Source organism: Bos mutus, chromosome 20 (genome assembly GCF_027580195.1).
Source record: "Bos mutus isolate GX-2022 chromosome 20, NWIPB_WYAK_1.1, whole genome shotgun sequence".
In the NCBI taxonomy this organism is placed as follows: Eukaryota; Metazoa; Chordata; class Mammalia; order Artiodactyla; family Bovidae; genus Bos; species Bos mutus.
Genome location: NC_091636.1, coordinates 3,613,507 through 3,639,736, shown reverse-complemented (window position 1 = coordinate 3,639,736; position 26,230 = coordinate 3,613,507). Strand labels below are relative to the sequence as shown.

The 26,230-nt window shown below is 51.0% G+C and overlaps 1 protein-coding gene and 1 long non-coding RNA gene across 2 annotated transcripts in view; one reads left to right on the top strand and one right to left on the bottom strand.

Moving 5' to 3' along the window:
• STK10 (serine/threonine kinase 10) overlaps window positions 1-26,230 on the top strand; it is a 125,933-nt gene that overhangs the window by 61,848 nt on the left and 37,855 nt on the right. Inside the window, 5 exon segments of the mRNA XM_070357421.1 lie at window positions 11,952-12,028; window positions 12,955-13,148; window positions 13,731-13,812; window positions 23,612-23,746; window positions 25,484-26,026. Coding sequence (XP_070213522.1) covers window positions 11,952-12,028; window positions 12,955-13,148; window positions 13,731-13,812; window positions 23,612-23,746; window positions 25,484-26,026 — 1,031 coding nt within the window.
• Window positions 18,198-23,813, bottom strand: LOC138984173 (uncharacterized). The gene is made up of 3 exons (XR_011461428.1): window positions 23,590-23,813; window positions 20,884-21,228; window positions 18,198-18,896 (listed from the first exon to the last, which is right to left on the bottom strand). It is a non-coding gene; the product is annotated as an uncharacterized lncRNA (long non-coding RNA).

Genomic DNA, 26,230 nt, shown 5'->3' with positions numbered 1-26,230 from the left:
ACAGAGCCTGGGTCTGCAGCAGCCTGAGGGGTCAACGGGGAAGCTTAGGGTGGAGACAGCAGGCAAGGATGTGCCCGGTGGGGCCGCATTTCCCATGCTGTTTCCCCCACCACGGCCCCGCAGTCCGGGGGGTGGGGGCACTGACTTCCCGAGCAGACTCCAGAATCCCACCTGGAACCCAGCAGAGATGGGACGTAAGCAGATGGGGGCGTCAGCTTTCCCAGTGACTTGGCAGAGGCCGCTGAGAAAACCAGGAAGCCAACTAAGGAGGAAGAACCGTTCAGGGGGAGTTGAGTGTGCGAGTATTTACACAGTTACCACTGGGCCCTGGGAGCTGTGGTGTGGACGCCTGCTGAGACCTAATGTTCTGTTTTGGAAAATCATCCTTCCCCCTGGGGCCGGAAATCTGCAGCCTGGCAAGCAGTGGAGGAAGCTTGGGAGGTGGGGTGGCAGTCTGTCTGCCTCTTCTTGGGCCCCTGGAGGCACCCCCACTCCCCTGCATGGCCTTATGCAACCCAGGGCTGTGTTAGAGAATTGCTCAGCAGCTCTGCCTCCCAGGCAAGGATGTGGCCTCACTGGAGACACTGTTTGTGCTTCTCAATGGAACGGGAATAAATGGAAAGGAGCACAGTGAACTGAGCAAAGTGTGGGCCCTAGACGCAGACAAGCCTGGTTCAGATCCTGGTTCTGCCACTTCTGAGCTGAATAAACACATTTAACCATTCAGGCCTCAGTCTTCTCATCTGTGCAATGGGTGTAACAACAGAATCTCCCTGCAGAGTTGTGACCTGTGAGCTAAAGCACAAAGTAACTATCACAGGGAAGCTAAGGGTAATGTTCCTCTTGCTGCTAGGCATTTGGTTTCTTCCTCGTGTTAAGTGTTTACTTCTGTCTAGGATTTCAAACTTCCTCTGAGATTCACTGGATAGTCGCCAAGCAGAGCAGGCATTCCAGCTCTGGGTGGGTGTGAAGAAGTTTTCCCTGGCTGGTGGGGATCCGTTTGTGCAGAGAGAGAAAGGAAGAGTGTCTGCTGTCTGAGACAGTTCAGATATAAAGTAGGGTAAGGACTCTGAGGTCCAAAGATCTGTGTTTTTGTCCTGGATCTGTCCTTGGCCTTGGATGAGTCAGCTAACCCTTTTGAACCACAGTGTCCTCAGACAGACTGGGCTGATAGTTCTTACCTCATGAGTTGGTATGGTGATTTAATGAGACACTACATGCAAAGCATCTATAGGTGCCCAGCCCATCAGAGAGGCCTATCATACGTTGAGTTTTTTCCTGGGCTGAGGAATGACTCAGTGTTGTCGTGAGGAGGAATGGTCCTCATTCTCCAGAGAATCGTGTTCCTCTCCCCAGAGGCGCTTCTCTGAAGATGGGAGTGGAATTTCACAACTTTTTGGATCTTTCAAGTTCCAAGATGAGGTCTGAACTGCCCTAAAAACCAGAGTGCCCGACACAGAGCCCGACACATAGTGGGTGCTCAGTAAGTAGTAGAAACTAGCACTGCCGTTCCTTTAGCAGCCTATGACACTGCAGGATCCCTAGTTCCCAAAAGCGCCCTGATATTCAGGAGCCCTAGCAGGTGGGCCTGGCAGGGGCCAGTCACCTGCCTCTCACCCCCACCTGGACCCTAACCCCAAATCCCTTTTTGCTGCTGCCAGCAGGCTGGAGTCCTGGTTCTTTTATGATGGCGACCAGGCACTGAGCCAGTGTTTAATATGTAACTCACTGAATCCTCACAGATGACTGCTAACATTCTACAGAGGAAGGATTTGGCACCTAGAGAGGTTAATTAACTTACCCAAGGTCGCAAAGCTAGTCTGAGGAACAACTGGCTTCAGAGCCCAAGTGCTTAACCACTACCCTCCTTAGACTGTCTTGGTGGCAGATGATAGAAGCTGGTCTCATGTGACTTAAGGCAGACAGGATAATGTGTGTATAGGGTATACGGAACCTTGTTGGGACAGATACGAGTTGTATATTTGCAGCTGGAGATGTGTGGTTGGACCCTGGAAAACATTGCTGCCCTGAATGTCCCTGGTTTCTGCCTTTCTGTGCATGTTGGTTAGGCTCTCAGTGTAAGCCCTCACCCACAGCTTCTGGCTGCTGCTGCTGCTGCTAAGTCGCTTCAGTCGTGTCCGACTCTGTGCGACCCCATAGACGGCAGCCCATCAGGCTCCCCCATCCCTGGGATTCTCCAGGCAAGAACACTGGAGTGGGTTGCCATTTCCTTCTCCGATGCATGAAAGTGAAAAGTGAAAGTGAAGTCGCTCAGTTGTGTCCGACTCTTAGCGACCCCATGGACTGCAGCCTACCAGGCTCCTCCGTCCATGGGATTTTCCAGGCAAGAGTACTGGAGTGAGGTGCCATTGCCTTCTCCGCAGCTTCTGGCTAAGTGTTCACTTTTCCCAGTACCACCTCCTGCAGAGTGAGCTGAGCCACAGCATTTCACATCTCAGAGTCAATAATCCCAGTGAAGAGTTAACTGATGGGCCCAGCGTGGCTCAGATGCAGATTCCCGGTCCAACTGGGAGGCCTAGCAAGCAGGCTTCTCTGACTGGCCCGGCTTGTAGTCACTCTGTGAGAATTGGGCCGGCGTATGTATCAATATGACAGTCTCCCTTGCCACCATAGAACAGTGTGGTTGTGGGTGGGGGACATGGTTTTCCAGAAGGAGAAAAGATTTGGAGTTGCTAAAAAAACAACTGCTGTCTACTCTAGACTGACACAGCCTGTTGGAGTAATAGCGACCCAGAAAAGGGAGTGAGTGAGGTGGAAGTGGATGGAAAACAAAGGACTGAATTTGCAATTGACTTGAGAAAGGGAAACGACTAGAAAAATGAAGAGTTATGGGAGAGAAGAGAGGATGAAGGCAGTGGGAGTGGGAGGCCGAAGACAGAGGGGACTAAATGGGAAAACAAAGCCCTTATTAGGGGTCCCCTGTATCTAGTTGCCTGAAAAACAAAACAAAAATGGAAATAGAAAAATAGAGCAGTTCTTTCGGTCTCACACTTGGTTGTATAATATGACCCCATTGGACTTTTCCTGGTGGTACTGTGGATGAGACACGGGACATGGGTTCAATCCCTGGTCTGGGAAGATTCCACATGCCAAGGGACAAGTAAGCCTGTGAGTCACGACTGAGCCCGCGTGTTGCAACTCCTCGTGCCTAGAGCCTGTGCTCTGTAACAAGAGAAGCCTGGGCGTTGCAACCAAGAGTAGCCGCTGATTGCAACTCGTGCATAGCAGCCAAGATCCAATGCAGCCAAAAATTAATTAGTTTAAAAGATATGACCCATTTACTAGATGAAGAAAATGAGGCTCAGAAACATGAAATAGTTTGTCTCAAATCACCGTAGAATCTTCTCACTTCCCTGCTTGGCACTGTTTCCATGATATTCCTAGGAAGACAGATGTCCTGGTAGTTATTATGAGAGAGATTACGGGTTATTGGTAGACGCCTCCTTCTTTTGAGCCCAGGCATGCCTCTGGCTGCCCTGATCCAGAGGAAGGAGGCCCCTGGGCTCCCAGGGCTGGGTGGTGGAAGCCTTTGATTCTCCCATCCCTACCCCAGTTTCAGCAGGTCCTAAACCCTCGGTGAGGCTTCACTGTTCTGTCTGCACCGTGAGGCCTGTGGCTAGTGTTTGCCCGCAGGGTCACTGCCAGCATTTTCGATGGGACAGTTTTTGCCACGTAAGGAAGGGCAGCATCCCTGGCTCTTGCTCACTAAACGGCAGCAGTTCATTGTTGTGGCAGCCTGACTGCCCATTTATTTCCAAATGCTTCCTGGGGCAGGTGGCACCACCCTGGGTTGAAGCCTACCGGGAAAGCTCTCAGGTAAGCCCTGACCTAGCTGGACTGTGGACCCCCTGGGCATGGGGTGGAGGGTCCAGGAGAGGAGGGCTGCTGGGCAGCGGCTGGCTCTAGCTGGCCTGGCTTTGTCTGGGAAAAGGCTGCTCTTATATTGGATTCTTGTGGTCGCCTGCAGTTAAGGGGACAGATGAGAGAGTCTCCTGTATAACTTCATGCTGTTCACTGCCTCCGTGTGTGTGCACAGAGCGTGATATGTAATGCATGTATACTGTTATGTAGTTTTCTGATTGTAAAAGTTATGTGTGCCATTTACACATGTATGGAAAGATATGTACAATGGTATTCACTGCAGCAGTATTAGTAACAGCAAGAAATCAGAAGTGATCCAGTTTACTCCGGTAGAGGATTATTTGAATAAGTTATGGTATGTCATACAGTAGAATCCTTTTCAGTTATTGAAAATGAAGTTGTAGAAAATGATAATCTTTTGTTAAGATGTATGTACATACTGTGAAAGGGAAAAAAACAAGTTGCAAAATAGTATGTTTAATCCGATTTCATTCTTTTAAAAGCAGCAAATACCTGAACATTTTATATATATGTATATATATGTGCTTACTCGCTCAGTTGTGTCCGATTCTTCGCGACCCCAAGACTGCAGCCCACCAGGCTTCTCTGTCCATGGGATTCTCCAGGCAAGAATACTGGAGTGGGTGCCATTTCCTTTTCCCTGGTAGCTTCCCTGGTAGCTCAGTGGTGAAGACTCTGCCTGTGATGCAGGAGGCCCAGGGCCGATCCCTGAGTTGGGAAGATCCTCTGGAGGAGAGCATGGCAACCCACTCTAGTGCTCCTGCCTGGAGAATTCCATGAACAGAGGAGCCTGGTGGGCTACAGTCCATAGGATTGCAAAGAGTCAGACAGGACTGAAGCAACTATACAGCAGCGTGTGTGTGTGTGTGTGTGTGTGTGTATACACACACACACACACACACACAATTTTTTATGATTTTATTTACATATGTGATTTTTGTTTATATCAATAAGTCTAGAGCTAGATGCAACAATTTCATAAGTGTTTATCACTGCCAGGATTATGGACACTTTTTATTGTGTAAATGTCTGAATTTTTGATAATCAGCGTTGCCTTGGTAGTAAGTAAATATATTTAAGAATGACTATATAGGTAGATATAGCCCTATAGACAATTAGGAATAAGACCCACAAAGAAGGAAATTAAAGTCCCTTCTGATCTTGCCGGAATGTACCACTGTCAGCTTTCTTCCAGTCTTTTTTCTCTGCTCAGAAAAGTGGGACCAGAGAGTGGTAAAGCACACAGACTTAGAGGCACATCTGTCCTTCATGTTGGGCGACCATCCACAAGTTACTTAATCTCTCTAAACGTCATTGTCCTCATCTGTAAAATAAGGATAATAATTTTCCCTGTCCCGAAGGGTCATAGATACAAATGATAAATATATAGTAATATATATGCTGATGAGATGCAAGGTGATATGTAGAGGAAGGCAAATGATAACACGTCAGCCTCTTTGGGTAGTGCTGCACACCCAGTTGGAGAAGGCAGTGGCACCCCACTCCAGTGTTCTTGCCTGGAAAGTCCCATGGGCGGAGGCGCCTGGTGGGCTGCAGTCCATGAGGTTGCTAATAGTCGCACACGACTGAGCGACTTCACTTTCACTTTTCCCTTTCATGCATTGGGGAAGGAAATGGCAACCCACTCCAGTGTTCTTGCCTGGAGAATCCCAGGGACGGGGGAGCCTGGTGGGCTGCCATCTATGGGGTCACAGAGTCGGACACAACTGAAGAGACTTAGCAGCAGAAGCAGCAGCACACCCAATAAGTTGTCAGTAAATAGTAGTTTTTATTAGATCAACATGTAGTTTTTCTTTTTTTTAATGAGATCATGGTATATATACCTATATTAATATATATATATATATTTTCCAGTCAGCTTTTTAAAAAAATTGAATAATATCAGATAACCCCTCATATCCTTAAACGTTCCTTAGAAACATGGTTACTTCATATTTTTCTTTCATTCCATCGCTTGTGCAAACCATGATTAACTTATGAATCCCCCGAGGTTGGCTATTTGGGCGTCTCGTGAGGTTTCTCGCACGACCCTCTGGGTGGTGTGGCGACGGGCATGCCTGTGTGTGTGTGTGTGGGTCTCAGTCTGTGATCGCACCGTTTAGAGGGCTGCTCAGAAGCAGGACTGTTGCATGGGTGTGGTGTGTCAGGCGGCGTTGATTCCTGAGGCCAGAGTGCCCTTCACGCTGGATGCGCCGGTTCACACCCCCCCGCAGAGTGTGAAGTTCTTTTACCACATCCTGGCCCCCACCGGGTTTTACTTAAAAACAAAAACAACCCCCGCAACTTACCACATGTATTTCAGCTTTTCAAACCATAAAAGCAATGCACACTCTCTATGAAGTGTACACAGTAAAAAACGTAAGGCCACCTCAGTACACTGCCCCCACCAAAGTCCCACTCCCGGGGAGGTGGTCACGACTAAGTCTGATGGTGTACACTGCCCCCACCAAAGTCCCACTCCCGGGGAGGTGGTCACGACTAAGTCTGATGGCCTCCCAGACCGTTTTCTGTGCTTATGGACGTCTGTGTGTTCACAGTATGCACGTGCCGTTCTTCTTAAGATATAACTGGAGTCCACACTGTCCATTTCACACTGTGCATTGGGCTGTCAGCACCCTGGAGGGAATAGCGTGTTATGGACCAGCTTCCAAATTAGCACAAAGGCAAGCTCATCCTTTTTACGAACTGCGTGTGATTTCATGGTCTGCTGCTGCTGCTGCTGCTAAGTTGCTTCAGTCGTGTCCGACTCTGTGCGACCCCACAGACGGCAGCCCACCAGGCTCCCCGTCCCTGGGATTCTCCAGGCAAGAACACTGGAGTGGCTTGCCATTTCCTTCTCCAATGCATGACAGTGAAAAGTGAAAGGGAAGTCGCTCAGTCGTGTCCGACTCTAGTGACCCCATGGACTGCAGCCTACCAGGCTCCTCTGCCCACGGTCTGAGTGAGCCTCAGTTTCCTGAACTGTCCGCCAGTCAGGGTTCAGCAGCAGCTCAGGTCACTTCCAGTCTTTCCCTCTTTTGAATAATGCTTTAGAAGCTTCCATGTGTATTTGAAGTCCAGTTTGGGGTTTATTTCCAGAGGTAGAATTATTGTCAAACATGTTTTCTTTTTCCATTGTTTGTTTTTGGCTGCAGCATGCAGGGAGCATGGAGTCTTTACCCGTGGACTGGTGGGGAAGGCCCGCAAACATATGTCTTAAGGCCCAGTTTTGTCTTTTTTTTCCTGTTTTTTCATTTATCTTGTTCATTTGATAGCCCTGTTGAGTGTTTCACGTGGCAGATGCAGCATCAGGTACAGCTGTGGACAAAGCAGAAATGGCCTCTTTCCTTATGGAAGTGATAGTGTATAGAGTCCCCACATGTCTGCTGCTTTGTCTCTGATTCTTGTTTTAAAATAGGAGAAGGGGAGAGAGGAATGTTTTCAACCACAGAGACTGCCTGGTGAAAATCCCCTTTGAACTGTCTGAGAGCAGCCGTCTACCTGTCGGGGGACATGGCTTATAAAGTCCATTCAGGGAGCAAACAGCTGGGGCCCCCCTGCCCCCTGCCCAGGGACAGCCCAAGGTTCCTGGGCTTCGGGGAGGGGCCAACCCCCCCCCCCAGCCTGGGCCCCAGAAGCAGAAGTAGCAACCACCCAAGAAGCTGGCAGGCGCTTGTTTTAGGGAGGACCCTGGGGACCAACTGTGTGTCATTTTGAAAGTTGGTGGTTTCTGCTTTTCCACTCCCTTCTTTGGAAGGGACCAGTGGGTGCTGAGATATGGGAGTAGCCAGCTCCAGTGTCTCTCCTGGAAGCCTCACCCTGGGTCTGAGAGGCAGTCCCTCTTCCTCAGAGGTGTTCTGGGATGGCATGTCAGCCATTGTTGGTGTTTATATGGAGAGCCAGGCCCACATGGGTGCCCGTCCTCACCCCTGGGTCCAGAAGGGTGGTGACGTGTCCAGGCCAACAGGGCAGAGCTGGCTCCTCACCTGGGTTTCCTGGGCTTTGCATCTCACCCTGTAGCTGCTGCTGCTCCCACCCTGAAAGGCAGCAGCTCTCCAGCCCCAGTAGCCAGCCTGTCCCGTGAGCACTTCCCTCAGCTGACCAAGTAGCTCTTGTCCAGTTAGCACTGACTAAGGCTCAGAGGCCAGCAGTCCTGACCATTCCCAGGAGGAGGTCTCAGTACAGCCTCGTCCTCGTCCCCGCCTCAGACTCTCGGGAGTACAGCTCAAGTACCCCATGGAATACTCACTATCATGATGGAGCACTTACCACGAGCTGGGCTTGGAGCTGAGTGCCTTGGTGTGTCGTTTCATCCTCACTGCAGCCCTGCAGAGTGAGTTCTACAGTCTCACCCCGTGTCACTGCGGGGACACTGAGGCTTGGAGGCTTGGTAACTGTCCTGGCCCCTGCCTGTCTCTCCCCTTATCTAAGACCACCCCTTCCAGCCCTGCTGTCCTGCCCATCCTGGGCCCTCCAGCCAGCTTGTTTCCTATGCCTGGAAATACGTTCCCCTAGCCCTTGACCCGTCTAAACTGCACGCACCAGCCCTGTCTCTGCCTTATCCCTGCATGGCCCTTCCCATTACCAGGAGTCCCATGGTGTGGAGGGCCTGTTTCTACCACTAGAAAAACAGGCCAATGAGGGTGAAGGTTTTGTTTCCTCTCTGTGCCTACAACAGTGCCTGGCACATAATAGATATTTGTTGAATGAATGAATTGCCTGGAAATGAAAAAAAAATTTTTTTTATGAATTTAAGTTTTTATTTGTGTGTTTCACTGTAGTGCTGTGACAACAAAAGGACATCTGTATACCAGAGCATACATACACCAACAGTAGGATGTAACGTCTCATCACAGCACTGCTAGAATATTTCGCTGTTTGTAGGACGCGTAAGCATGTGAGATGGCCACGCCGAATAATTTTCTGGGTTTTTCCTTAGCTGGACTTCTTCCAGGTCCCGCCTTCCTTGTCTCTCGAGTCCTGCACCCCCGTCTCCCCATCATGTCACACAATTGTGAACAGACACAGTTGGTGTTCATGGGATTGCCAGCTGCCTCCACCACTAAACTTCGAGTTGCCAGAGGGCACGGACTTAGTTTGCTTTTTCCCCACTGTGTTCTCTGCTCCAGCTCATGGGTGGTTCCAGATGGAACTTAAATGAATAGATGAAAGAAGGCAGTGACACAGAAGGGGTGAACCCGGAGCCCCGCTCTCTCGTGCTCAGGCCTGTCGCTCAGCATGTAGCTGAGCTCAGCGCCGTGCCCGCTCCTGGTTTGAAAGTGTGAGTCTGAGTGAAACTGCCGAGTGTGGCTTCCAGACCCAGGTGGTGGCTCTCAGGGCGGCTGGCTGTTGCCACTCCAGTGGTTCCCTCAGTGTGTTGCTTCCTCTCGAGTTCAGCTTTTAATCCAGGTGGAGCTTGGCGTCGGAAGGCTGGAGCACTGGAGAAAATTCCTCTTTGTGGTGCTGGCTTCTTCCCTTAGCAATGGGTGGTGGTGATGGATGTGTGTAAAGAGAAATTGTATTATTTTGTTAGTCCTGAGAGTCAAATGCGTTTGTAATGGCAAACTTCAGAAAAGTGGAAGAAACCTCATCCCGTCTCTCTGCCCACGGACAACGGTTTAAGCCAGCTAGTACATTTCCTCCGATAATTCAAACTGCAGTTTTGCTCTTTTGGGGGGAGGTAGGGTATAATTCCAACCATACAATAGATTCCAATATGCATCCTCTCCCTTTCCTGTTGAGCCTATATAAATATACCAATAAAATATTTTCATATTCTATTAAACATTGAATATTTCAATATTTGTTAGGACTTCCCAGGTGGCACTGGTGGTAAGGAGCCTGCCTGCCTATGCAGGAGACGTAAGAAATGTGGGTGTGACCCTGGGTCGGAAGGTCCCCTGGAGAAGGGCATGGCAACCCACTCCAGTATTCTTGCCTGGAGAACCCCATGGACAGAGGAGCCTGGTGGGTTATAGTCCACAGAGTCACACAGAGTTGGACACTATTGAAGTGACTTAGCGCACATGGTGTTTTAAAATTTTAATTTATTCTCCCCTACATTTTTATTCGGATATAATTGACATTCAGCACTATGTCAGTTTAAGGTTACATCATAACGATTGGACTTACATACACCATGAAATGATTATCACGATAAATTTAGTGAATATCCATTTGTGTGGTTACAAAGTAAAAGAAAAAAATATTTTCCTTATGATGAGAACTCTTAGGATTTACTCTCTTAACAACTCTCATATATAACATATAGTAATGTTATATTTATTTATATATATATTTATTGTGCTTAATTATATTTAAGCATATTTAAGTACATTCCTAGTACTTATTTATCTTATAACTGCAAGTTTGTACCTTTTGACTAATTTCATCTAATTCTCCTTCCCCCAACCCCCCATAGATACGATCTCTTTTTCTGTGAGTTTGTTTGTTTGTTGACAACACTATATTGACTCCTGGTGTAAAACGTAGTAAGTTGATTTTTCTACACATTATAAAATGATCACCGCTATAAGACCATCTATTGCCGCACAAAGATATTACATTATTACTGACTGTATTCCCTACGCTGTACATTTCATTCCTAGGAGTCATTTATTTTATAACTGGAAGTTTGTGCCTCTTAGTCTCCCTCATCTATTATCATTATTAAGTGTATATTAAGTTGAATATTATGTACAATTCAGTATTGAAATATTGAATAAGATATTTTTAAACTTTAATGACTATAAAATATTCCACCATATGTGTGTGTATCACACTTAATCTGTTCAGTTATTTAGTCTTTACCTTCTTTCTTGGTTTTCCTGGTGGCTCAGATGCTGAAGAATCTGCCTGCAGTACAGGAGACCTGGGTTTAATCCCTGGGTTGGGAAGATTGCCTGGAGAAGGAAATGGCAACCTACTCCAGTATTCTTGCCTGGAGAGTTCCATGGACAGAGGAACCTGGTGGAAATACAGTCCATGGGGTCGCAACGAGTTGGACACGACTGAGCAACTAACATACTTCTTTCTTATTGTTGTTCAGTCGCTCAGTCGTGTCCAACTCTTTGTGACCCCATGGACTGCAGCATGTCAGGCTTCCCTGTCCTTCACCATCTCCCGGAGCTGCTCAAACTCATGTCCATTGGATCAGTGATGCCACCCAACCATCTCATCCTCTGTCGTCCCCTTCTCCTCCTGCCTTCAATCTTTCCCAGCATCAGGGTCTTTTCTAATGTTTCAGCTCTTCACACCCTAGTTCATTTTTCTTGTGTGTACGTTTGTATATATGATACATAATCTTAAATCCTTTTTAGAAAAGACAGAATCTATTATATACTGCACATAAGAATTTTAAACATCCCTCCATGAAAGCTAAGCAATGATGCTTGTTTTTAAGTTGTATCTATTATAATGGCATTTTGGTGAACAATCATTACCCATAATGTTTTTATATTTAAGATTATTTCAGGGAATTCCCTGGTGGTGCAATGGTTAGGACTCTGTGCTTTCGTTGCTGAGGGCCTGGGTTCAGTCCCTGCCTGGTTGGGGAACTAAGATCCCCCAAGCTGAAAGGTGGTGCCAAAAAAGAAGAAAGAAAATTATTTCATTAAGGTAGACCCCTAGATTTGGATTACTGCGCCAGAAGAGTATGGGTGCCTTATTTAATTAATCTTTTTAGTCTGACCGTGCGGCATGTGGGATCTTAATTCTCCAACCATGGATCAAACCCATGCGCCTTGCACTGGGAGCTCAAAGTCTTAACCACAGGACCACTAGGGATGTCCCAAGTATGGGTATTTCAGAAGTTCTTGCTATTTATTGCCAAACTGCTTTCCTGAAAGCCTCTTCAATTTATATTCTTATTGGCAAGTAGGAAGGTGCATACCTCTTACAGCAGTGGGTGTTATTATTTTTTAATGATCATTAATTTGCTAGACAGAAAATGGCATCGCGTTTGGAACGCGAATCTCTGCGTCCACACCCCAGGGCCGTGGGTGGAGGAATGTCCATCCAGTCCTCTATCTGAGATTCTTGCCTTGCAGCTGACTTCGGTGTGTCTGCCAAGAATCTGAAAACTTTGCAGAAGCGAGATTCCTTCATAGGAACGCCTTACTGGTGAGTCGTGTAGCCTCTGGAAATGGGATGGTGGACTGAACGTCACACCTCCATGTCCCCTTGGTGACCCCTGGCTGGGCTGGAGGGGAGAGGACAGGCAGGGGCTCCTGAGTCAGCCTGCTGGGTCTGAGCCTGCGCCCGCCGAGACCTTGGCCATATTGCCCAGCTTTTTGTGCCTCAGTTTACTCATCTGTGAAATGAGGGGTATAATAGTGCCTATATAATGTGGTATTGTGAGGATTAAATGGGGTGGTGCATATAGAAAGTGCTCCACGGATAAGAACTGACATTCCCTGGAGAATGGTTCTTGATGAATTCAACAAGTGTAGATTGACAGGCAGACCCAGAGCTAGAGCTGGGGCCAGGAAGATGAGCGGTATGAGCTCTGTTGCTATGCTTATATGAAATCTCCCTAGACTCTTCCAGTCCGTTTTGGTTCCTTCTTTTCCAAAAAGAAAAAGCCTCTCTCAGTTTCACACCTAACTGCTTTCTGTTTTACTCCGTCCCATCATGGAGTTGGGTTCCTTTTTTGCCTGCTTATTACTCACTCTCTCTCTCCCCCCCTTTATTCCTCTTCCTCCTTTTCTCTCCCGCCCCTCTCTGTGCTGATGTATTTTCTTCCCCCCACCCTCCCGACCCCGATCTCCCCGGGTCCCCTCCGCCCTGCTCCCACCCGCCCCTTCCCCAGGACCCTGTGTTCTGGATTGCTGCTGCCCTCTTCTGGTAGGAATCGGAGCTGCAGCAGGACTGGGCTGTGAAGCTGCTTGGAAGGCGTCCTTTTGTGAGGAAACCGTCCCAAGGAATACAGTGGGTGGGAAGGAACGCACTTCAGGTCCTGGGAGTGCTCGCGCTGGTCCTTGACCCTGAGCCTCCAGGAGGCGCCTGTGGAGGCCAGGGTCTTAGCGCTCTGTTGTCCCCTGGTCGGTTCAGGATGGCCCCGAGGTGGTGATGTGTGAGACCATGAAGGACACCCCGTACGACTACAAGGCGGACATCTGGTCGCTGGGCATCACGCTGATTGAGATGGCCCAGATCGAGCCCCCGCACCACGAGCTCAACCCCATGCGGGTGCTGCTCAAGATCGCCAAGTCCGACCCTCCCACACTGCTCTCGCCCTCTAAGTGGTAAGGAGCCTGGAGGCCTGCCCGGGGGTGTTTGCAGGGCGGCCAGCGGCCCTGGGTGGTGGGGCAGGTGGGGTGAGGGGAGGCGGGGTGCCGGGCTCTGCTGTCCCTGCTTGGCCCCACAGCGGGGGAGCAGTCAGGCCTGGGGGTCGGCAGGCTTTTTCTGAGCTCCTGGGCCCTCAGAGCTCCTTCCTCCCTCTGTGCTCTGAGCATCAGCTCTCCGTCCACGCAGACCGCGGAACCCAAATAAGCCGGATCCCGCTGCAGGAATAGGAGCCCACATGAGCCCTTGCAGCCACACGGCGCAACCCTAGGCTCGGAGTTGGGACTCAAAGCCCCAGTACGGCTGTGTTCCGCTGCGTGGCCTTGGGCAAGCCCCCTCTCTGATTCTGCATCCCCTCTGTCAGTGACCAGAGGGCAGTCCTGAGGTCGCCTCCGCTGGCTCGCTTATAAAGGCGCCCTTTGTCCTTTGAGGGGCGTGTTTGGGAAGCACGGGACTCTCAGGAGAGTGGAGTCCCTGATGCGGGAGTGTTCTCGGCTCTTCCCCGCTCCCAGCTCACTTCCCCCACCTGTCTGTCCTCCCAGGTCTGCAGAGTTCCGAGATTTCCTGAAGACAGCCCTGGATAAGAACCCAGAGACACGGCCCAGCGCTGCACAGCTCCTGGAGGTGAGTGGTCCCCCCTCCCAGGTGGCTGCCCACCTTGACCCAGAAGCTGGGTTCGTCCTCACCCTGACCTGGGGGCATCGTGCACAGCCGTGCAGTCACCAGCCAGCGTGCCCTGGGCACCCATACCCGCCAGCCCTTGTGCAGGGAGGGCGAAGGGAGACCAGAGTCCTGTCTGCACGGGACTAACCTTCTGGGGGAGGGGGACAGGCTGCCGATGAGCAGCACAGGGGAGGGGCTGCTCTCCTATAAAACGGACGTGAGGGGCTCTGAGCCAACACCCAGAGGAGGCGAGGGGGCCACACGTGGTGCTCGAGAGTGGAGGTGGAGGCCTGGGATGGGGGCATGATGGGTGCAGCTGGCAGAGGCAGGAGGCCTGGGTGGGGGGGCTGGGGTGAGCACAGGGCTGTGGGAGGTGGGTGGGCTGGAGACAAGGTCAGAGCTGCATGGAGTGTGCCCAGTCCCAGGCTCAGTGCTTCCCCAAGAGGACTCTGGGTACGAAGCATCTAGTCAGTCTCTCCACTGTGACTATTATAGCAAAAGGATGCAGAGAAAAAGGCGCATGGGAAAGGCAGGCAGAAGTGCCTAGAGTCCCCTCCCTGTGGAGTCACAGATGACACACCGAGTTCCCCAGCTGTATTCTCTGGTGGCACATGGGAAGTGTTGTTTTCCTGGGAAGCATGTTGGAGAACTCGGGGCCTGGGGTTTCACTGGCAGCTGACCACATGGGCAGCCTCTGCTGGCACAGACCAGAGTTCCAGGCTCCAGAAGGCTGGGCAGGTGGTCCGCATGGACTCCATCGTTTGCACAGTGCAGGCGAGTCAGCCCCTCTTATCAGTTCACGGTGGGAACCCTCTCCAAGTCCAGGCTCCCAGAAAAGGGCTAATGATGGGAGCAGCCTTCCAAAGGAGAGCTGGACCAGGTCACGGAGGGTAACATAGGGCCTTGGGAGGACGTGGACTTCACCCTGTTTGGGACAGGGCACCTGTGAGGGTTTGGAGGGAAACACTGAGTTACTCTTACAAAGGTCTCTCTGGCTGTTGGACGTGGCATCTGGGAGACCAGCCAGGGTGACAGGTGACTCGGGGAGCATCCCCTTGGCTGGCTGAATGACCTTTGGGTGGGGAAGTGGATGGTGGCTTCCTTGAAGCTGTCTGAAATGCTGGAGGTAGCTGTGAGCTACCCTTGTCCAGAGCCGATGCCTCAGGCCCCGGTGTCCGCAGCTGATGGGGTGAGTGTTGGAGCCTTGGCAGCTGTGTTTGAAAACCTGCACACACCACTCACCCGGCCGTCTCCAGGTCGCCTGGCCACTGTTCCTGGGGGCACCAACACTGCTGGGAGAGGGAGAGGAAGCGAGCCTGGGGTCGGGCAGGGGCTGGCCCTCCAGCCCGTCCACCACTCTGGTGCTTCCCCCTGTGTGACCGCCTTTGACTGCGGTGGGAGGAGAGGGGGCCGCGCCCCACCGCGCCCTGGAGGCTCTCTTCACATGCAGCCGCTTTTTCCCAGCGCTGACTTCCTGTGAGTCAGGCACTGGGGCTGGGCTGGCACTTAGCGCGTCCCTCTGGGCTCTGTGCACAGTGGTGAAGTGTGTGGCCTGGGGGTGGGAAGGCCTGGGTTCAGATCACAGCTCTGCCGCTTCCTGGCTGTGGGACCCTGCTTGAGGGGCTTCATCCTGCCGTGACCCTGTTCCCACTCTGAAGTGGGGATAATAGTCAGCCCCCCTCCCCTTACAGGGTCATTGTGAGGGTTAAGTGGAAGATCCTGGAAAGTGCTTAGCTAAACTGTGCAGTGCTATGCTCAGTGACTGTTTGATGCCTTGAATTAAATTGTTTAAAAGTGGAAAGAAACGGGGATGCAGACTGGGGTTATCTGCTTGGGGTCACGATTGTTCCTTGTGGGTTTCTGCACTGTGTTTGCAGTCACGTGGCTGGAGTGACGGTGGCCTCACGCGTCAGGTGGGGAGGCGTTGGGCAGCCGGCGGTGGGGGTGGGGTGGGCCTGCTGTCATCGTCAGATGCGAGAGCTCCAGGCTCCTCAGGCCGATTGTTTCCTGTGAACAGTCACCTCCCGGCCTGGAACATCCGGCCTCCGGGACGCTGCCGTGAAGAGACCAGCTGTCTCTCATCCCACATGGCAGCCCGGGAGCCTCAGCCTGGGCCGGGAATTTCCTTTCCATAGTTGGGGGAAAAAACCTTCCTGCCAGAGGACTCTTTGCTAAGACAGAAGGGTTGCAGAAAAAAAGAGAGATCCTTCCGCATAAATAAAACTGCTTGCAGAGCTTAGGCTACCGTCAGCTTTTTCCATGTGCCTATTTATCTCTTGAGTTAGGGAGGGTGAGGCATTGTTACCCCTGTAGGTGAGGTCCCAAGGCTCAGGGAACAGAACAGGCCCCCTGAGGTCATCTGGCTTTGAGTGGCCAGATGCGAGCCCAGATCTCGTGCTGCCAGCCAGCGCCTCCTCCAGAGCTGATCACGCCCCCGCCTCAGCCCTTGCCTGACTGCTGGTTCCTCCTGGCCCGCATCGTTCCCTGCATCCTGCCTTCAGCCGACTGACTTCTGCCCCTGCTGGCTTGTGGTCCATTCATTCGCTTGCCTGGATGTTAGTTGGGGACTGACATCACTTGGTGGTACCCCAGGCTCTGAAATGAGGCTCACCTGCCAGGAATGTGAGTGGTCCCCACCCTGAGCCTCAGTTTCCTCCTCTGCAGGAGGTGGGTCGTGCTCACATCACAGAAGCGTGTGAGTGGATGCAGGTCTGTAGCCACCTGACGTCTGGAGCATCACTGGTGCATAGTATACACTTGTTGAATTTGCTCTTAAACCTGCTCCGCTCTAGCACAGCGTACTTTTCAAGGTTGTCGGCACCTCTGGATGTCATGGTCAGCTCAGGCTGCAGCGCTGGTTTTGCGGGCCCCAGCAGCGGTCGCAGGCGACCCGTGTCTTCCTGCTGTCGGTTCCTGATGTCAGGTCTCCACGCCCTCTTGGTTTCCTTCCTTCTCACTGGTCACTAGCCTGTCTGTTTTGGCTGTTCTCTTTCTCCAGCTGATTCACATGAGGTCTGCCAGGGCCTTTTCCTCCATCTCCATCACCTCGATGGGCTCGCCTAGTTTGCCTGCAGCCCAGACTGCCCTGCTCAACCCCAGACCCTTGTGTCCGATTGTTTCCCTCCACCCCCCTTAGTATTCTCTACCCGCCTTAGGTGTCCACAGGCATCTCAAACTTAACAGGTCTGCCACTGATCTTTCCCCACATGTGCTCTAGCAGTGATTTTCCCACCCCGGTTGATGGCAGCCCCACCTTGCCAGCAGTCAGGCCCCAAACCTTGCAGTCATCTTCTCAGAGGGATTACCCGGTCTTTCTCACACACTCTGTATCCATTCTACCAGGGAGTCCCGTCATCCCTGCCTTCTGAACATGCCCAGAATCCAACCACTTCTCATCACCTCCATTGTAGCTGAGGGAAAAGCACAAGGGAACTCCTATACCTCCTGAGTCCACGCCGCTTGAGACTCCATCTTACTCAGGATAAAATCCCGAGTCTCAGTGACCTGCAGGGTCCTGCATGGTCTGCCCATCTCACCTTGATCCCTCGGATCTGTCTCTCTCTTACCCCCTCCCTCTTCCCCAGCCAACCAGCCTCCTTGCTGACACTCCAGGCGCCCTCCCGCCTCAGGGCCTTTGCGCTGGCTGTCCGCTATGCCTGGGCTGCTCTTCCCGTAGACACCCCCACCTCTTTCCTTTCTTCAAATCATTGCTCACATGGCAGCTTCTCAGTGAGGCCTCCCCCAGTGTTCTATTTAAAACTGCAAACCACCCGCACCCCTCACGTTCCTAACTCTCCTTCCTGTGCCCTAACCTTTGTTTTTTGGGGGCGCTGCATTGGGTCTTAGTTGAGGCACGTGGGGTCTTGGTTCCCCAACCAGGAACTGAACCTGTGTCTGCTGCATTAGAAGGCGGATTCTCGTCACTGGACCACCAGGGCAGTCTTCCTGCACCACTTTAGTTCTCCGTGGCACATAGCACTTAGAGTATATAACTTGTGTATCAGGTTTATTGTTGGTCACCCTGACCAGCGTGTCAGCTCCCTGGGAACAGCAGCTTTTTTTTTTTTTTTCCACCAGTGTGCCCCAGTCATCCAGAACAGTGCCTGGTATGAGAGGGCCTTCGACTAAATATTTGCTAAATATATTTATTTTTACTTAGTAAACTGTTATGTAAGCTTTTTCCCATGCCAGGTTCGATTCTAAATGTTTACGAATGTTAACTCATTTAATCTTTGTTACAACTCTGTGAAGTAGGTATTGTTTGGATCTCCATCAAACAGATGATAAGAAACTGAGGCACAGAGAGGTCAAGTAGCCTGCAGAAGGTCACACAGCATGTAAGCGACAGAGCTGATTTCTGGTCATCTGGTTCCAAACCTGTTCATTTGACCACTCTAGTAAGCTGCCTCTCTGAACGAATGAAGGAGAGAGAGAAGAGAAGGAGGAAAATTAGGAGGTGGGGAAAGGAGAATGAAGGAAAAATACCGACGCCTGAAAACTTGGAAGTATTATTAGACATTTTTTAAAGCTAGTCTTGGAGTGTGGGATATCCCGGTTGGTGGTTTCTTTTTTTGTTTTAATTTTCTTTTTTTATTTGGTCACACTGTTTGGCATATGAGATCTTAGTTCCCTGACCAGGCATCTAACCCATGCTGCCTACATTGAAGGCAGAGTCTTAACCCGTGGACCACGGAAGTTCCCGGCTGATGACTTTTAAGTACACAGAGGAAAACTAGGCTCAATGTCTTGGAAGGTTGACTATGCAGATGGCAAGAGAGGTCCTGGCTGGATGCTGGGTGCCAGTTGGTAAGCTTTGCGGCATCATGGGGCTCGCCTCAGGGATAGCACAGAGTAGCTGTCCTCGTCCTGAAGGAGCAGACTGCTGCGTCCCCTCTGGTCCAGGTCTTTCTCGGGGGCACCTGAGCACCTTTCCAGGGACCCTGTGCCCAGATGAGCCTGTCCCCAGGTGGTGCACAGCGTGCTGGCCGTCGGGGAAGGTCCCACGCCTTCCGGTGCTGCATGCTGTCTCTCCTTTTAAACACATCCTGGAGGTGACAGAGCTGGGTCAGTGGCAGGGGGGTGTGTGTGCTTTGTGTCCCAGAGCAGTTTACAAAGCAGTCTTCTGGGCCTCATCAGACAGGAGGGCCTGCTCCGTCTGCCAGCCTCACTTGCCCGGGGATTCCAGGAGCTTGGGGTCCACGGGAGTGGCCCTGCTCGCCTGCCCCTCATCAGAAGCTTTCTTCCCCACAGTTCCCCCTCCACTTCCTAAAGACTCCGGGGTACTCAAGGGAGGCCATGGAGCAGATGTTCAGCCTCAAGAAAACACAGCTTCTGGCCAAGCTGAAGAACCACTAATTTGGTCAATATGTGATGTGGCTTGATGAAAACCTGGTATTTCCAGAAGCCTGTGTCTGCGTTATTTGTTTCTGCTGCATCTGCTTCAGCCACTGCAGGGAAGTGTCCCGTGGCTTCTTGCTCAAGTTCACATGTGTGAGGTTGTGCAATGTGAAGCTTGGGAACATTTGGGATCTGATTCTCATCCTCAGTTCTGAAGCACTGTGCTCTGTGGGGATGCAGGAGGGAACGGGAATGGCTGGGAGGGCAGACTGGCGCTAACAGGCTTCTCTGATTGTGGTTCTCCTGATGGTGGTGATGGTGATGATGGTGGTGGTGGTGGTGGTGGTGATGGTGATGATGGTGGTTGTGGTGGTGATGGTGGTGGTGGTGATGATGGTGGTGGTGGTGGTGGTGGTGGTGGTGATGGTGGTGGTGGTGGTGGTGGTGATGATGGTGGTGGTGGTGGTGGTGGTGGTGATGGTGGTGATGGTGGTGGTGATGGTGGTGGTGATGATGGTGGTGATGGTGGTGGTGGTGGTGGTGGTGGTGGTGATGGTGGTGATGATGGTGGTGATGGTGATGGTGGTGGTGGTGGTGATGGTGGTGGTGATGGTGGTGGTGGTGATGATGGTGGTGGTGATGGTGGTGGTGATGATGGTGGTGATGGTGATGATGGTGGTGGTGGTGGTGATGGTGGTGGTGATGGTGATGATGGTGGTGATGGTGATGATGGTGGTGGTGGTGGTGGTGGTGATGGTGGTGGTGGTGGTGGTGGTGGTGATGGTGGTGGTGGTGATGGTGGTGATGGTGGTGGTGGTGGTGGTGGTGATGGTGGTGATGATGGTGGTGGTGGTGATGATGGTGGTGGTGGTGGTGGTGATGATGGTGGTGGTGATGGTGATGATGGTGGTGGTGATGATGGTGCTGGAGATGAGGATGATGGTGGTGATGCTTATGCAGATGATTTTTTGAGCCATATTTTGAGCTCTTACTACAATGTTTAGAACATCCATACTATTATTCCTAGGGTACAGATAAGCAAACTGAGGCTCTGAGAGGTTGACTTGTCCAAGTTGTTGGAAGTGGGATTTTACCCCAGGCAGCCTGGTCTCAAGTGTAGAGCCCACAGTGTTCACTGCTATACTCTCCTGCTTCCCTCAGCTCAGTTCAGTTGCTCAGTTGTGTCCGACTCTGCGACACCATGAACCACAGCACGCCAGGCCTCCCTGTCCATCACCAACTCCCAGAGTCCACCCAAACCCATGTCCACTGAGTCAGTGATGCCATCCAACCATGGCATCATTGAGTCAGTGATACCATCCAACCATCTCATCCTCTGTCGTCCCCTTCTCCTCCTGCCCTCAGTCTTTCCCAGCATCCCGGTCTTTTCAAATGAGTCAGCTCTTACTAACATCCAACTCAAGACCTTTCCGAGCCTCTCGGCTGCTGGAGTGACACCTCTGAAGGGTCCCTGTTTATAGCACTGTTTTGCTGTAGCCTTTGTGCTCGCTTATGCTCCTGCCTGGAGTTCTCTGTGCCCAGGTCTTTCCCTGGTCGGCGGCCCCTTTACATCCCCTCAGGTCTCACCTTGAGTGTCCCCTCCCAAGGGGGCCCCTCTGACCTAAGCAGACTCCACCCCACCCCCAGCACCCCAGCCCAGGCCCATGTTCCTCCAGCCTCACACTGTCCTCTTACCTGATCTGAAAAATGTTCTTGTCATCTGGTGACATGCCCATCGTCTTTCCCGAGGCCACGGACCTTGCCTGTCTGCTTGTTTGGCCTTTTTCAGCACCTGGCACGTCGCTGGCCTCAACATGGGACCGAGGCGTGAATCGACGAATGAAGAGGGGTGTGGGAGAGAAGGATGAGAAATTAAATTCTTCATGCCTTTCAAAGCTGGTACTAACTGGAGGAAGTCCAGCTGGTTTAGAGCAATCTGAACGCCAGAGCTCTCTAACCGGAGTGAGTGGCGTTGGTTTCTGGTGTGCAGGGTCAGGTCCCCGGGTGAACAGGTATTGCTTCTGGCCGTTCACAAATGAACTAAACAGATAAAAGCGAATAAGCAGATAAGAATGGTCTGTAGTAGACCTATCTGTGGTGAATGTGTTTTCAGGGTGCTAGACAATTTATTCTCTTTAGTCATTTAGATACTACCCTGCAATCCTGTTGACACTGTTGCTCCAGTGATAAATTTTCTGACTGTAAGAACGGTGAGTTTCATTGGAGCCTTCCTGCAAATTTCAAATGAGCAAATTCCAATTTAATGACCACTCCTAACATGCCTTTCTTTTTTTAAAAAAATTATTTTTATTTATTGGGCCGCGCCAGGCCTTTAGTTGTGTTATGTGGGACCTAGTTCCCTGACCAGGGGTCGAACCTGGGCCCCCTGCTTTGGGAGCTCAGAGACTTAGCCATGGACCACAGGGAGCCACTGTGCCTTTCTCAGCGGCCCTGGGTGAGTGTGGGAAATTGAGGACTCCCGCGTCCCTTTCCACACCCTGATGCAGTGCAGACTTGCAGTAGGGAGATCTTCAGGCTCGTTTACCATCTACTGAGGCCTTAAAAGCTTGGGTGTATCCCACGGACCATGAAATAACTTTCACTTTTTAGAGATGTGACATTTCTGAAAATGCCTCAGAATATAACATATACCACTTGGCCTCAAGATTTTGCAAAACCCAAGACCTATACAAGCATTTCCATAGCACCTTTATTAAAACAGAAGCGGCCATCAGCTGCAGAAAGAATAAACGGCTGTGCCATTGTCATGCGATAGAATGCTGCCCAGGAATCAAAAAGGAACAATCAGACTTCCCTGGCAGTCATCCCAGTGGTTAGGAATCCTTGCTTCCCTTGTAGGGGGCATGAATTTGATCCCTGGTTGGGGAACTAAGATCCTGCATACCACGTGCTATGGCCACAAAATTTGAAAAAATAAAGTAAGTTTTAAAAAAATTAGAAAAGGAACCGTTCACTAACATGCAACAAGGTAGGGGAATCTCATAGTCTCAGCTTAGTTGTGTTGAGTGAAGAAAGCCAACTACAAAAGACTACGTATTTTGGGATTCTGTTCAGATGGAGGTAAATAACAAGCAAAACTAGTCTCTGGAGCTTGACGGCTGAGGGCAGTGGGTTTGACTGCAAGGGGGATGGGGACCTTCCTGAAGTGATGGAAATGTTCTGTGTCTTGAGCTGGGTGGTGGTTATACTAAGTCTGTATATATGGAAAAAGTCACTGAACTTAATGATTTGTGAACTTTCCTGTGTGTAATTCCTCAATAAAGTGTGTGTGTGTATATGTATGTACATACTATATATTATATTGTATATTACATATTATACTCTGTGTGTGCACACTAGATATTATATATGGTACTCTGTGTGTGCACACTGGATATTATATATGGTACTCTGTGTGCACGCTGGATATTGTATATGGTACTCTGTGTGTGCACGCTGGATATTGTATATGGTACTCTGTGTGTGCACGCTGGATATTGTATATGGTACTCTGTGTGTGCACGCTGGATATTGTATATGGTACTCTGTGTGTGCACGCTGGATAGTGTATATGGTACTCTGTGTGTGCACGCTGGATATTGTATATGGTATTCTGTGTGTGCATGCTGGATATTGTATATCGTACTCTGTGTGTGCACGCTAGATATTATATATCGTACTCTGTGTGTGCACACTAGATATTATATATTGTACTCTGTGTGTGCATACTAGATATTATATATTATACTCTGTATGTGCATATACTGGGTTTCTTGCATTACAAGCAGTCTCCTGCATTGCAGGCAGTTCTTTACTGACTGAGCCACCAGGGAAGCCAATATTTTTAAAACTACACCTTTAAAATCTTTTTAAGAAGTAAATTAACAGGGAATTCCCTGCAGTCCAGTGGTTAAGATTCCATGCATTCACTGCTGAGGGCCCAGGTTCAATCCCTAGTCAGGGAACTGAAATCCCACAAGCCACATGGCATGGCCAAAAAAATAAAAAAGAAAAATAAATTAACAAACACAAATAACCCTCCTGAAACATTATTTTTTGCTCCCACTTTGGGCTAAACTCCTCTCTGTGCTTGATCTCCTTCCACCCTTATACCATCCCTGTGGGTTTGCTATGATTTTCTCCATGCAGAGGTGAGGATCCCGAAACTCAGAGAGGGAAAGGGACCTGCTCAGGGTCACACAGCTAGTGAGCAGCGGAGCTGGCATTTGCCCTCTTTCACCACACACAGGACTTTCTGAGCTGCCTCTGGGTCTGCCTGACCAAGTTCAAGTTCACATCTCCCTGAGGGATGCTGCCAGCCCCCTCTGCCTGGGGGATCGCCTTCCCTGGCCTTGGGTGCCCCTCCTCACCACCCCCGCCCTCGCCCGCTGTGATTCTCACCCAGCTGTCTTGCCCTTCTCAGCATCCCTTCGTCAGCAGCGTCACCAGCAACAAGGCCCTGCGGGAGCTGGTGGCCGAGGCCAAGGCTGAAGTGATGGAGGAGATTGAAGACGGCCGAGATGAGGGGGATGAGGAGGATGCGGTGGAGGCTGCCTCTGTAAGGAGATCAGGGGGTGCCGGGGAGCACTGGGGAGGGATGGGGTCCCCGCATCCCTCAGCTGGGGCGGAAGGGCACCGGGAGGTGCAGGAGAGGTTCCTTTCTGTTCTTTCCCAGCTCAGAGGTCACAGGCTCCCACGCCACCGGTTACGTAAGACAGCACAAGGGCCGGGATGAGGCTGCAGGGTGTGTTGGCCAAATCCTATAATTTTCAGGGAAGACCCGGAATTGGAATTTTCTGTGGGATTTTCCAGGTTTTAAAAGTTGGTGGTGGACTCCTTTTGCTTCCCAGCCTGCTCCCTGTCGTGACGCACATACGGAATGAGGATGTGTGTAGCACACGGTGGGCTCAGTGCATGGAAAGGCTGCCTGTGATCAGAGGCAACAGGCCGAGGGGCTCCGAGCACCCCAGACCCCATCTGGCCATCGCGAGGGCACGCTTGTAACCCATCTGCAGCTTCGGCACTTGGCTGAGTGTAAATTTAAATTAAAGCTAACTTAAACTTTTTACAAAACATTTGTGTTAGCCACTCAGTCATGTCCGACTCTTTGCAGTCCCATGGACTTGTAGCCCTTGAGACTCCTCTGACCCTGGGATTCTCCAGGCAAGAATACTGGAGTGGACTGCCCATTCGCTTCTCCAGGGAGTCTTCCCAACCTAGGGACTGAAATCGAGTCTCCTGCATTGCCGGCAGATACTTTGCCCTCTGAGCCACCAGGGAGCCGTAAAGCTAATTTAAATTTTTACAAAACATTTGAGCCAAACAAAACTCATCTGTGGGCTGGATTCTGTCCTGAACTGCCACTTTCGGATCCCTGGTCTAGTCATTTGGGGACAGCTTCCTCCAGGAGGGGAGACTTAGTGTCCAGGTGGTGCTGTGGACCTAGCAAGGCTTGTCCAGACCTGTCTGTTTGGGAAGGATTATATAGCACTTCCTCAAGTGCAGTTCATTCCTGGGAGGAGCCGGAGCTGGTGTGTAAATCCTATAACTAACCTATAACACTTAGAGGTCAAGGTCAGGACAATGTCAAGGGGAGTCTGGACACAGGGAGACCCTCCTGGACAAGGGGAGGGTCTCAGGTCTGGGATGTGTCCCACTCTTGACCTGGAAGGTGGCTACGTGGGTGTTTACTTTATTCATTAAGGGGGACGTTTATGTTTCCTCTGCAGAAATCCTTGTTCTGTTTCACAGTAACAACATTTTCAGTACTTCTACCCCCCAAAAGCTCTAAAACACAAAAACAAAACATAGAAAACATAGTGGTTAATAGACGGAAATCTAGCCTCTGGATTAGTTTGGCTTGGCCTTTCTGTGACTTTTAAAAAATTTGAATTAGTTGCCATCTAAAAATCGGGAGATGGCATGTAAAACTCCAGATTCCAGCTTGTCTTGAAAAATTGGAAGGTCTGGGCTCAGGGGACCCAGTTTTTCCAGGCTTTCATGATTGGCTGGAGCATGGTAGCTGCTGCCCGCTTTAGACAGGACCCGAGCTATCTAGCTGGCCGCGGTTGCCTCCACTCCTAGGAGGAATACCTGTTCTTGAAAGCAAGTGGTAATTTTATTGTTGGCTGGGCAGCAGGGAGTGGGGAGGACTGTGGCTCACTAGAGAGGCGCCTACGAGACCTCCCTGGCCCTCTTCCGAACCTTGTGGGTGTCTGACTGTCCAGCCTCGCTGCGTCTCTGACTGTTGCTCAGACACACAGGCCCGTGGCCTTGACTGTCTGTTTTTTCCTAGCCTCTGGAGAACCACACTCGAGACTCCTCCGAGGTGAGTCAGCTGAGCATTGATGCGGACAAACTTCTCAAAGAATCACCTTTCACCCCGCCACCTCCCAGCCAGCCTCAGGATGGTGCGAATGGGCCCAGCGAGCCCCCTGGGCACGGGGCCCTGCCGGCCACCAGCCCCCTGGATGTGGCCCCTGGAAACGAGAACGGCCAGGCGGTGCCTGTGCCCCTCCGGAAGTTCCGACCGGTGTCCATGGGTGCCAGAATTCAGGTGTCCGAGGAGAAGCATGCCGCTGACCAGGGTGGAGACCTCAGTCCAGCGGCCAGCAGGTCCCAGAAAGCAAGCCAGAGCCGTCCCAACAGCAGCGCCCTGGAGACCTTGCGCAGCGAGCTGACCAATGGCAGTCTGGAGCTCCCCGCCCCGGGGGCACAGAGCCTTTCCAAGAGGGACTCGGATTGTGGCAGCGTCTCCACCTCTGGGAGCACGGACTTCGGCACCTCCCTGTCAGCAGACATGTCCGTGAACAAGGAGTCGGGCTCTCTGTCCATCAAGGTAACCTCACCTCTTGCGCTGCGGGCTCGGGGCAGGCATTCTGCAGAAGTTGCTGCTGCTCAATGTTGGGTTGTGAGAGCATCCGGTGGCTGCCTTGCATTTTAAGTGGTTCATGAGATTTCTCTTTCTTAGGAGCCCTTTGTTTGAATCGCTGTTTAATCCCCCAGATATCTTGAGTTCAATCTGGGGTTAAGTCATGTCAGG